Raw genomic sequence first — 13,804 nt, 5'->3', positions numbered from 1 at the left:
CGGAGTGCAACAAGTTCCTCACTCTAAGCGGCCATCTTGTCTTCTCTGATGGCGGGACGGTGTACAACCTACGAGGCCAAAGCAGTGATTTGCAGGGCATGAACAAGAATAAAACTAAGTTAGGGGGCTTCAATAATGATTAGACTGTCTAACTATGTAAAAATATTCACAAGAATCAGCTGGGCATGTAGTTGCGGCAGCCCAAAAGTAGGCCTATGTTTAGCGAGCCATAAGATCGACAATACACACATAGCACCAAAAGTAAACCGTAGAAGTCGATAAAAATTCATAGGCACAAACTTAACTGCTTCATATGACCATATAAACGTCTCTGACATCGTTTGTTGGGAAAAAATGGGCTGAAATTGCCCCCCAAAAAACAGGAAAAATCACACTAACGGTCAAGTAGAACAGCGCCCTCATCACTTCCATTTGAACGAAATTCTAATATAAATATGCAAATAGGGGTATCTCCGCTCAAGCTGCAATCGGGTGGTGTTGCTAAGGTTTTGTCTGCCCACCGTCCGTGGGTGGAGGGACGGTGGTCTGCCTTTCAGTTTAGCTGTGCGTTCTCGATAATTTTGCTGTATTTTTTCCCACAAATATTGGAAATTCGTTTAAGTTTTAAGAAACATTAATTTTTATATGAGGAATATTCTAGCTCGTATTCTCGAATTAAATCAGCCGATTTTCTTTGATACAGTTTTTATATGGTTTGGAGAACTCTCGGGGCGGCGTCAGATAACAAGTGGAATGAGACAACAACATTTTGTTCATGTAAGGAAATCATATAGCAAGTACTTCTTGCGCTGGTGCAAAGTCTACGAAATATTATGATATCAAAGATGTTTTCCATGATAGTTTACAAGGTTTCTTGTCTAAATTCGCGGAAATCATCAAGAATATCTAATACTACAGGTAATTATGACTACATTTTGTATGTGTAGAGGTGTTGTTTGCCGTTCCGAACGTATGTTCTACACGTACGCGACGTATGGTTATCACTGATCAGCTGATGATGGAACGTAAGTACGTGTAACTAAACTTCTCCATAACGATATGTTACCGGCAGACATGGAGATAATAGCGAGTGAATAGAAATGACGGTGACTGGTTTAAAAAAATCACAATGGCATGCTGGTAAAAACTCTCACAGGCTTCTCAACGTAGTGGCCGACATCATCGGTGAAGTCAGTTTGTGTTCCGATGTTGCGAGGTCACCGCTAAGGTGACTTTAGTGACGGGCTGCACTGAGCCTCGTCAATCGCTTGTACACCAGAAAAAGAACGGTCTGCGAGTAGTCATGGCGGAAAAATCTGGAAAAACGGCGATAGTTTGGTGATTTTTGAGCGGATTTCTGGTAGTGGTAGGCCCCTAATAACCATGTTGTCGATGAGTGTTGGCAATTTGGTTGGAAAATTTCGAAATATTGACAAACAAAGTTGCGACTAGCGTGCTGTCGGGCAGAACATGGACGTTCCCACGGCTGTGGTGGTGACGTTAAAGTCAAAACCAGCCGTAAAAGGCAGAAATCCCGTCCGAAAACACCACAGCTATGGACCCACAGCTAGCCTAACAGTACAAACGAAGTTTTATAGCCCATGCGCCGCTTCTTTCGGGAATTTTGCTAACAGCATAAGGCACGATTGAAAATGGATGAATTCCTTAGACTTGTAGCAACCATGGAGCTAGAAACTAGCTCCATGTTGCGACCAAATCTCTTTTATTATGCGAAAAAAGTAACCGGCGACTCTTTGACACCGTGCAGTCATTCTAGTCATGAGCTTGGTTGCTATCGTATACCAGAAAACAACCGACTTTAACGTCAAAGGCATATTGCTGGTACATACTTGGAGACAGAAAATAACGATATGTTATCGGTAGACATGGAGTTAATAGCGAGTGCAGAGAAATGAAGGTGACTGGTTTAAAAAACTCACAGTGCTGGCCAAAATTCTCCAGTGTGTGCTCCTGCTAATGTGTCACCATTGTGCCTTGAATCACGACGCAGTTTGTAAATTATACTTGGTATATACACTCCCAGAAAACGACGACGTGAAACATACATCTATATAATTTTGTTGAAAAACTCATGAAACGGCAACTCCGGCGATCTTTTTCTTGGTCGGTCGATACTTTCTGGGTGGCATTTGTTACATGGAGCAGGACCATGTCTGCTTAGTTATGTTAGAATTTGGCGCTCGGCAACGAAAAGCATGTGCGTTAAATATTCCAGCGTTCCCGTTTATTTTTGAATAATGAGCAGTGTTTGTTTGCGCATATCATGAATATATAAGCGTCCACTAGGTTTACGGACGTCCTCGGGACATGTTTCCCAAGATCTTCATATCTTCACCTTTTTCATTAACATCTCTATCTTTCCGATGTTGACCAACCTCTGATAAGTCCACGGATTAGCATAATTAGTTGTGTTGACTAATTAATTACAGCATGTGTGTATGAGAGATATACGTCCTTGTAATGGAGTGTAAAATAAATAAAGAGTCACAGAGGCTAGGTTTGGTTATATAAACCATTTATTTTATTTATTCCGATCATTCAGAGCATGAAGAAAGAAGAGAAAATGATAGAGAAAACAGTGTGAAAAACTCAGTAATACTGATTGGGTCGCCTGTGGTTTGGCTGGCTACTAGTCCTGTAAGACTGTACTACATGGGGGTGGTGGACTTTACAAGTGCAGCGGGGCCGGGGCCGAGATTGATGTGGGGCCTGCAGCGAGGCAAAGTTGACAGCGTCCATTGCAGAATGCCCGCATCTTCACTTTTCGCGTTTGGGAGGAAATTTACCGCTGTATTCAGAATGCCTTTTTACGCTCCCATATATGCATATGTATATATGCAAATGGAGGTATTCGTATAAGGTGGCAAAATGGCGTCTGTGTGTATGTATGTAAGTATGTATGTATGTCTGTTAGTCCGTCCACATCAAAAAGTCCTAAACCGTAGCACCTACTGTCTTAGTATTTGGTGTACAGGTGCACCAAGGGGTGGAGATGTGAATTTGTTCAAATGAACATGTCAGTGCCAAAATATGCAAATGAGGGGGAAAAAAGGAAAAGTCCTGCAAATGGCTAAAACTCAGTAAGCATTGGTCAGATTTGGTTGAAACTTGGTATGCAGATTTCTTTAGGTATTCTAAATTATGTGTGCAAATATTGGGATGAAATTTGCATGTTTGTATTTTTAGCGTATTTTTTCCGTTTTTAGTCAAAAAATCTTGTTCTCTGAAATCGCTCGTCTGATTGCTATGAAACTTATCATTCATGTTCCTCAGAATGACCTCAGTCATGCTTGTACAAATTGTATTGATATTGTCATATTTGTAATTTTTGGGAAATTTTCCCAATTTTTGATAAAAAATCTTTTAATCCAAAAACTGCTGATTTGATAGCTTTGATACATGTATTTGGTATACAGGTATCTAAGATTAATCTCAATATAATGTATTGAAGGTATGTTGAAACTGGCAATTTTTTTTTATTTTGGGGGCAATTTTTGCCTTTTTTGGTCAAAACATTTTTCTCCTAAAACTTCTGATCTGGTAGCTTTGATATCTAGTGTATAGGTTCCTAGGGTTTATGTTAATTAGATATATTTAAAATTAGGATGAAATCTGCAAATTTGTATTTTGGGGGCAATTTTTCTCATTTTTGGTCAAAAAATTTGTTTCTCAAAATTTACCAGTCTGATTGCTTTGATATTTAGTAAACCGGTCCTTAGGGTTTTTGTTAATAAGATATATTGAAATTAAGTTGAAATCCGGAATTTTGAATTTTTGGGGCAACTTTGCGAAACTTTCAGTTTTACTGGGATATCTTTCATTTTGTATTTTTAAGATTTTTTTTGGTAATTTTATACCTACTGGAACTAAGAGTATATAATGTGGTGATTTAGTAAGCATTGGATATGGTAAACTGTATTAGGTGTTGAAATGGGGTAAAAAAATCCTGGCAGATTTTGAAAAATTTCATAACAAATGCCAATAAAAAATTCAGCCAGAGAAGGTTTGATAAAAAGAAAAGGTGGGAGAGTGGGGCAGAAAGAATGTACAATGGATCGGACAAAAAAGATAATGTACCTCATCGATCTTCCAGACACCATCCCTTATCAAATGGTCCACCCCGATGTATTTTTGTGCACAATTAACCATGCAGTGTATTTTAGTTTAAGATGTCAAGTTAGGTAAGGATTTGAAAGGAATAGTCAAGTTCACCACAGTTTAACTTTACCTCTTGTGTCATCATCCTTGTGTAATTGGTTAAGTTTGTAAGTTGTTCCAGATGTGGATGTACCAGCTGTTCTGGAAGAAAACAATGTTTACTTTTTCCTGTAGGGTTTCTGAGTTGATGATTGTATGTTGAAATTTCTCCATGGATCTGGTGTATGGGCAAAGTGTAAACATTGGTTGCATGTTATGTATTTCAGTCTATGTCAAATATTGTAAATGAAAAATCAAGAACAGTTTACTGTGTGCTTGTAAAAGATAACATATTTGTCAATACATAAACTGCCTTGCAGATTGATTGTCTTAACTATTATGACAGAAGTAGAAAAGGAAAAGAAACTAATCAAATTGCTGTAACATATTCACTCTCAGTGCCTGTATAGGCCTATACTTAACTATTTTATCATTACATTCAGCTGTTTGTTATATCTTTATCACTCTCCATGGGCCAAGGCACACTTGGGGTCAATGTCATCACTCTGTGCCAGTCTGTGTATGTCAGTCTGTCTGTATATGTATGTCCATGTTTCATACAATTGTTGACTTGTTTTGATAACTATATGGGAGCGAACAGTGATGTTGTCACTATTTTTACCGGTATAAAAGCTCAAAAACTGATGCATGAAAAGCCAAGAGTCTGTAAATTTCTTAGCAGTAGCTTCATTGTTGTTTCTAAATTTTCGCTGAGATATCAGCCTTGCGTATACCGGTCCCAGTCGTTCTGACTCTGGCTTACACAGCTGTTTAGGGAGCCGTCATTATTTGCGGCCTGGGGGTCGATCGGGCAGTATTTAGCGTTTGTATGTCACAAATTTAGCTTATATCTTCACTGAACAACATTTCACGATGGATGTAGGGGAATAACATGTAATTTCGAACCTTAAAAAAAGGTTAAAAGTTACAAATACTGGGGCTTTAAAAAGTACTGTGAGGCTTGGAGTAATCTGATTGGCTCCTATCTTTAAAAAGCGTGCACTTATACCGACTGAACCAGTGGATTTCTTGCAATTTATACCAGTAAGAAATTTCAAAACTTCTGATTCATCCAACACAGTTATGTTGAACTGCGTATTCTTTGGTAGGTTCTTTGATATAAAATCTTTTAATTTGTGCATAAAACTATCACCTTTGTAATTGATTTGTTTGATATACTTGGACGCTATATCTTTGAAAAAGTTATTGAAAGCATTGGCCATTTCTTTATGTTCCGATATTTCAATGCCCTCACTGGTAAGAAAAGTGGGATTCTTTGAATTTGATTTCGGAGATGTTTAAAAAACTTCCAGAAATCATTTGAATACTTGTCAAGCATACTGTTGTAAAACTCCTTTTTGGCTGTTCTAATTAAATGTGTAACTTTGTTTCTCCAATGTTTATATAAATCATGTGATTTACTCTTTTTGTATTTATCTCTAATTTTAATTATTAGATCTATATCCTCATTCCACCATTCTGGAACTGTTGGATATTTGACACGTTTTTCTCTAATTGGTGCATGTTTATCTACAATACTTAGAAATAATTTATTCCACGTGTCAAGCATATCAGTAATATCATCTAAACTATTGATGACTGACCACGGGACTTTTGCTAAATCTTTACAAAATGAGTCCGGGTCAAAATGCTTTGTGCATCTGTATTTTATGGTATGTTTTGTTTTAGGAACAGAATTATTTGAATTTTGTCTTATGATGTAAACAGGAATGGATGGTAGACGATAGTGAATTCATATAGTCAGTATAGAAAAGTTGCTAGACAACAGTGAATTCATATCATCAGTATAGAACGGATGCTTAATGGCAGTAAATTCATATCAACAGTAAAGAATGGATGCTAGATGGCAGTGAATTCATATCATCAGTGTAGAATGGATGCTTGATGGCAGTGAATTCATATTATCAGTGTAGAATGGATGCTAGAAGACAGTGAATCCATATCAACAGTATAGAATGGATGCTTAATGGCAGTGAATTCATATTATCAGTGTAGAATGGATGATAGACGACTGTGAATTCATATCAGTGTAGAACGGATGCTGAATGGCAGTGAATTTATATCATCAGTGTAGAAAGGATGCTGGATGGCAGTGAATTCATATCAACAGTAAAAAATGGATGATAGATGACAGTTAATTCATATCATCAGTATAGAATGGATGGTAGACACCAGTGAATTCATATCATCAGTATAGAATAAATGCTAGACGACAGTGAATTCATATAATCAGTATAGAATGGATGGTAGACGACAGTGAATTCATATCATCAGTATGAATGGATGGTAGACGACAGTGAATTCATATCATCAGTATAGAATGGATGCTTGATGGCAGTGAATTCATATCAACAGTAAAGAATGGATGATAGATGGCAGTGAATTCATATCATCAGTGTAGAATGGATGCTGGATGGCAGTGAATTCATATTATCAGTGTAGAATGGATGATAGACGACTGTGAATTCATATCAGTGTAGAACGGATGCTGAATGGCAGTGAATTTATATCATCAGTATAGAATGGATGCTAGACGACAGTGAATTCATATCATCAGTATAGAATGGATGATAGACGGCAGTGAATTCATATCATCAGTATAGAATGGATGCTAGAAGACAGTGAATTCATATCATAAGGATAGAATGGATGATAGACGGCAGTGAATTCATATCATCAGTGTAGAATGGATGCTGGATGGCAGTGAATTCATATCATTAGTAATGGATGGATGCTGGATGGCAGTGAATTCATATCATTAGTAATGGATGGATGTTTGATGGCAGTAAATTCATATCATCAGTATAGAATGGTTGCTAGATGACAGTGAATTCATATCATCAGTATAGAATGGATGCTAGAAGACAGTGAATTCATATCATAAGTATAGAATGGATGCTGGATGGCAGTGAATTCGTATCATCAGTATAGAATGGATGCTAGATGACAGAGAATTCATATCATCAGTATAGAATGGATGCTAGATGACATTTCTTGATTACTGAGTGCAATATTAGATTTAGTGTGGTACTCATTTGGAATCCTATAACAACTGTCATCTACAACAATGTAACAGAATTGCGTGGTGCTACTCAAGTTTTACTGTTGATCTTTTTTTTTCACAGTTAGTACCTCCTGGTGCAAACACAACATTTGATGTTGTGTTTTTAGCAAGAGTTGTTGGTAATGCAGAGAATTCATTGTACATTCATACCAATAAAGGGTTGTATCCATACCAAGTAAGTTACAAAATTACTATGTTTCCCATGTAATCGTAATCCATAATATGTTATCTGATTCTTGGTTGTGATAAACATCATGTGGTGCATCACTGGAAGGGCTGAATATTTTAATTTTGGAAAAATGTTTCATTTATTTGCTCACGTGTTGACACACGTGAGCACATGCCGCAGCGATGAGTGTCTGTCTGTGTGTCTGTCCGTCTGTCTGTCTGTCTGTCTGTCTGTGTGTGTGTCTGTCTGTCTATGTGCTCAATATCTCAAAACCGGCTCATCAGATCAGAATCAAATCTTGTACATAGATTCAGTTTGCAAATGTCAAGAACTGATTAGTTTTTGGGGGATATGGCTTGCTTACTTTTTGCTCATTTGCATAATTAATGATTTTAGAAAAAACTGATATATATTGAGAACGACTGCACACAATTTGATGAGATTTGCTACAAATGTAGATCACATCAAGATATATCAGCTATATAAGTTATTAAGGGGTGACGTGAAAGATAATTACTAATTTGCATATTTAATGAAATTTCCTAATTAGGGGTATATATCTGAATTTACTCAATCAAAATTGACGAAATTTGGTATCCATATTGAAGATACTATCAGAGTTAATTCTAGGACGTGCCATTGCGCAATTTGCGCAAAAAAATCTCAAATTGCCCTCATTTCTACCTTTGGTGCGCCACTAAGGGCGCAACATTTTATGAATGGGTCGGTCGATCACGCAGAGTTCACTTAGTTCATACATTTACGTAGCTCCCCAAAGGTCATTACCTCAGTCATAGTGTGCCATGTAAAACGATTCAGTTACCCTTCGACCTTTGCCCACTACGGCATATATGGTGGTGCATAGGAAGCTGGGTAGAAAGGACTGATGTACATGTAGGGGCAATGGTGTATTGGAGCCGTGCGCATGTGGTATAATCGATGAATGTAAACAACGGCTCTGGCCGCCGCGTTATCGCGAAAAGCTAGTCGCCGCTCAGATTTTTAACGCCAGTACTATATAATAGTTGATGAACCCAGGATGATCGGGCAGTCCCTTAAATTGAAGCGTTTGCAACGTCTATCGTCCATACCAGCAAAACGTTGAACACTGCAAGGAAAGCATTCATGCTTGGCCGGCCAGATGATCGTTTTGAAGAGCAACATAGTTTAGGTCGGACATATCTCGTTTTCCAGAGTAGCCAGGTCTATGCATAGAACAACACCGCTGTGTAAAACCCTTTGGTCAGAACCAATGATCGTAAATTTGCTAATACATACAAGTTATGTTTAAAAGTTAATGTATCGATCACTTTATGTAGGTCGTACGGGTTACACTCTCGAGTCTCGTTTTGTATCAGTGTGATAATTGTCGACCAGTGCAAATCGGGGGCCACTCGGAGAAATCCTACTGGTGCACTAAGCTTTGATCATCATGATCGTTTCCACAGTCAAAATCACAGTCCGTAGTAATTTGTACAGTTGTTCAAGTCCGACATCAATAATTCATCACATAAGTTACGTAAACAATTGAATCAAACCAAACGGTTAGTTTGCTGCTGCCATTGTTGGGCCTGTTGCGTACGTACGGGGGACAACTTTGCAGAAAGCTTGGTTGGTTACAGGTGGCCCGATCTCTAGTATTCTCCTTTTTTTGACTTGATAGACTATAGTATTTTCTGCAGAAAATTCAAGGGTTTTACATGTGTGATCATGACGGCCCCAGATTTTCTAAAATGGCCCCCTTGGGACAGGAGTAGGGGCCCACTGTGGCCCCTTGTTTTTACGTCCTAGCATTAAACACTGTACTATGATTTAACATTATTGAAAGTCATTAAGCATTTTTACTTCATCCAAATCCTAATTTGCATATTTAATGACCTTTCCAAATTAAGGATATATATTTGAATTTACATAACCAAAATTGATGAAACTTGCTATGTATATCAAAGATACTATGATAGAACATTATTAAATGTCATTAAAGCCCGGGGCGAAATGGACCGGGATCCGGATTAATGCCAAGTTTCGGTGGGCGTTTTGGGGCACGGCTCTGCATAATGAGTCTGTTTGTAACGGTTGCTATCGTTCGCATTATCTGCGTAATCTGTTTGCTCTCAACTCACGCTCTGACTATAAGCTTAGGTACAGCCTTCGCAATACGCGAAAGAAAAAAGAAAGAAGGAAAAAATATCAATTTCCTAAAAACAGGAGCGTGTTGAGTTGATGTACTGAAGTTTTTGCTGAGTTGATTCACTGAAGTTCTGGGGTCATCGTTCGAGAATGATTCTTCTTCTGACCGCCATATCTACATACGGAATTGGCGCCGTACGTAGTACGCATAATGGAAATAATCATCAAGAAAGTAATAAACATAAACATTAAAAATAATCCGAAGCTGGTAATTTCGTATGTTGAAATCACGAATTACCGATCTAAACATTGACTGAGAAACACGGTCAGGAAAATGGTAGGAAACAGGTGAACGACCCGACGTTATGACCGATCGCTAAAATAGAAAAATAAGTTCACTACATCACGGAAGGATCGAGATTTCCATGAATCTCGCGTACCACGATATCTGTAAGCGATCGAGGTCGGCTGCTCGGTTGCTTTGTCCCCGGACAACTCATCACGATCACGAGTTATGTTTATTTTCGGAGCAATGGGATGAACTGGGGACTGGGTTCATAAATATCTTCGTTATTGAAGAAATTGAAGTCCAACCTTACCTTTGTCGAAATCATACGATGTAGTGCCAACTCAATGAGCCGATCTCGGACACACGTATCAGTAGGCCTAAGCCTTTCATTTTCAAAGAAGATCGGGTGATGACGCGTCGACGCTCACTTGCTCACTTTGAACTGACATTGACAAATACTGTTTTGATGTCTTTACAAGCTTTGTTTAATTCTCATAGCAGAAGTCCAAACGTTACTGGGGCAACCGGTATGTCAAAACCTTACCAACCCTCCGAACACGACATGTCATTGTGAGAACACGTGTACATGTACAAACCATACGGCCGTTTTCAGGGCTAGCATTTATATCAAAAGCGACTGTAGCGTACCGGTACTTTCGGCCGTAGATTTGGGGGGGGGGGGGGGGGGGGCTGTTTAAAAAAGTGGCTCTCTTTGACTGACTGTAATCAAATTGATCATGGAGGCTACCGCCATGCTTTAATATTTAGTTGTTTTCGATGTCATTGTAAACTATGGACTCTGCCTGCAGTTCTGTAAAATACAGTGTACGCACTTTTCGCAAGGATACATCGTACCGGTACTGGACTCATCTCTTGCTAAGTCACGACCGAAAATGGCTCACTTTCGCGATGTCATTGCATCATAAACGCTTGTTAGTAAAATAGTTTATGACAACCACGTCGTTTTCATCCTGTGTGCACGCCAATATACATGTAACTCTGAGCGTACACATGGTTTATTTACATCGTAATTATTCTCGTATGCACAGCAAATGTTTGACCAGTTTACACCTTTGCGCGTCACTGCATGATTGACAATTGTTTGAATCGCGGAACGACTGTTCCCTTGGGGCCATTTCCTTTGTTACGAAAGCGATTTTCCCCCAATCGTCGTAATTTTAAAAGGCTTTGTGAAACTTTGCGGTGACCTGTATGGCCTACGTGTTTATGGAACAGTCTATGTTTATGGTATGCCAATAATGTTTGTTTGAGAATTGCTTCGGCTGATTTTCACGGAGCGGTCTACCTTGCTGTTGCCAGTTGTCACTCAAGCGCCATTATGAATTTTCGATGAGTTAGGGGTCTTTTATACCCCGCACCGTGGTTTAAGCATTTTTACTTCAGCCAATTCCTAATTTGTATATTTTATGAACTTTCCTAATTAGGGATATTTATCTGAATTGACGAGACCAAAGTTGACGAAACTGGCTATGTACATTAAAGATACTATGAAAGAACATTATTGAAAGTCATTAAGCATTTGAACTTTAGCCAATTCCTTATTTGCATATTTAATGAACTTTCATAATCAGGGATATTTATCTGTATTGACTAGACCAAAGTTGACGAAACTGGCTATGTACATTAACCCTTTTCCTGCCGAGCGCCCTTGTCCGTTATCCTGCCAAGTCAGTAGAAAACCGCCCCATAATATGTGCCTGCAAAAGATTGGCTCTCCTGCATGTTATCCTGCCAGGCATTTTGGCAGAAATCGCCCATTTTCAGGGTTGTTTTAGCCGTACTTATACGTGTTAGACTTCGATAATTTCTACATGCCCGTAGACAGGGGAAGGAGCTCAAGGGTTACTGCAGAAAAAAATTGAGGTCACCGGCTTTGTTTGCCCCTGGGAGTGCGTCATTTTATTGCCGTTTCATGTTTATTTTTTCGGAAATAAACTCCTTCAGTATTACGCACGTCCGCTAGGCACAAACATCACCTCACTCGTCTGTTAGTCAGAGACCCTGAGGGTCGTGCTAGGGGTGCAGCAGCACCGCAAACCTGTCCTGTTTCCCCAGGTAGGGTCAATTGAATACGTACCTTCAACGACTTGGCAGTGTAGCACAACAACTACGTTTTTGCCGTTGTATTAACGACATGGCTGAGCCATTGAAGCACAGCTCCACGTAGTTTAGCCAGCTCAGTTGGGAGTTGGTTTACGAGTGTTACTGTTCATTACTGACTTAATCGAGTGGTCCTCAGTCAGGTACGGGTTTGTACCGACATGGCTTGGGCTGCAGCTAACCAGTGATAACCAGTCACTACACCCAAGTCTTCAGTTCACTTTTGCGATGCACGGGTGCAACGCAATATGCTTCCATTGTTCTAGCCATCGACGTGTCCACATGCCTGGCAGCCATATTGTACTGCTAGACAAAAGCAGTCCCTGCTAAATGCAGGCGGTATCCCCGTAGCAGTCACTACGCATTGACCTTATGTGCCCTTTTGAATTCTCTGTACGCAAACAGCGTACGTAGTTACCAATGCGTCGGCAAGAGGATACGTTTGCCTGCAAACCAGAGCCAATACTTCGGACAATGGAATAAATAAAAATCCAAAGCTACGTCCATTGAATGGCACGGCCAAGGCGGTGAAGGACGTTGCCTGGCTTGAACTTGCAGAGCTGAAGCCCAGCTTAGTACGTCGGACACCAGTTGTAATGGTATTTCCGAGTCGTTCATATCCGTTCCATCGGAGGAACAAGTCGAGCCGTCCCGTCAAAAATACGTTCTCATTTTCAGTCACGCACAACTGAATAAGTGACTTTCGTCTCGCACCATCGGCATATCTGCCAAGTCGTTTGCAAGAGGTAGCCTTCTAGATTAGCATTGCCGAGTTGGTCAAGTTCGGCAGCAATCTCTATAGTGCCAGGCAGCCAAGTACGTCCCAACTCCGCCAGAAAACGTCACCATGCTATCCTGCCAAGTCCGCTAAAAAGCGGTAAAAAAAAAACCAGCCCCCCTCGGGTGTGGGGGACTGGCGGACAGGTTTCTGCACCTTTCCCTGTCTATCGACTCCCTGCGAACCCATTTCGAGGGGAAAAGGCGTTCCTTGTCAGAAAACCTGTCCTCGGATGACCCCTAAACGCATAGGGGATAGCAAAACGTAGTGCCGTCGACTTGGCAGGAAAGGGGGTACCCAAAAAGGCCCGATTTCCACCGAGTTGGTAGAATAACGGTCACCAGTACTTAGATTCTGGCTACACCGAATTTCAAGCGGATTTTTACCGACTTGGCAGGAAAAGGGTTAAAGATACTATGATACGACGTTATTGACAGTCATTAAGCATTTGTACTTCATGGAGCTCCTAATTTGCATATTTAATGAATTTTTGAAATTAGGGATATATATTTGAATTAACATGACCAAAATTGATGAAACTTGCTATGTACATTAAAGATACCATTATGTAGGCTAACATTATTGAAAGGCCAATTCCTAATTTGTGTATTTAAGGTACCGGTAAAGGCTATTTTTGCACCAATTCTTTTCTCAGAGTTAATGTAAAGTTTCAAGTGTTAGAATCAAGATATTTAGTTCAAATTTTCAGGATAACTCCCTTAGTTAATACTTTCTCCAAAGAATATAAAAATTGTATATTTGTAGCCATGATTTTGAAATATGACACCAATCAATATTAAAATTTAATTTTTCATATTTTTTTAAATTAATAATAATTGGATTGTATTAATATTACCAAATTAGTCATAAATATGTTGACACTATTAATTGTAAGATTTGTACGGCAGGATTTGTAGATAAAATTTGTTTTTATGATTTTACATGGGTTTACATATCAAAAATTTTTAAAAAATTCTTTCAAATTTCAAAATGTGATTTTTCAAAAAGTACTTC

General features: G+C 39.2%; 1 protein-coding gene across 7 annotated transcripts in view; it reads left to right on the top strand.

The window, feature by feature from the left end:
* LOC139130335 (transmembrane protein 131-like) overlaps nt 1-13,804 on the top strand; it is a 273,369-nt gene that overhangs the window by 54,007 nt on the left and 205,558 nt on the right. For all 7 annotated transcript variants that reach the window (XR_011551826.1, XM_070696090.1, XM_070696089.1 and 4 more), the window contains exon 6: nt 7,365-7,478. Coding sequence is in view for 6 of the 7 variants with exons in the window: in XM_070696090.1 (XP_070552191.1) it covers nt 7,365-7,478 (114 nt within the window). In the remaining variant the exon portion in view is untranslated. The remainder of the gene's footprint in view (nt 1-7,364; nt 7,479-13,804) is intronic.

This window comes from Ptychodera flava, chromosome 4 (genome assembly GCF_041260155.1).
Source record: "Ptychodera flava strain L36383 chromosome 4, AS_Pfla_20210202, whole genome shotgun sequence".
Taxonomy (NCBI): Eukaryota; Metazoa; Hemichordata; class Enteropneusta; family Ptychoderidae; genus Ptychodera; species Ptychodera flava.
Note: the sequence above shows the minus strand (reverse complement) of the source record. Positions and strands in the feature narration are given on the sequence as shown.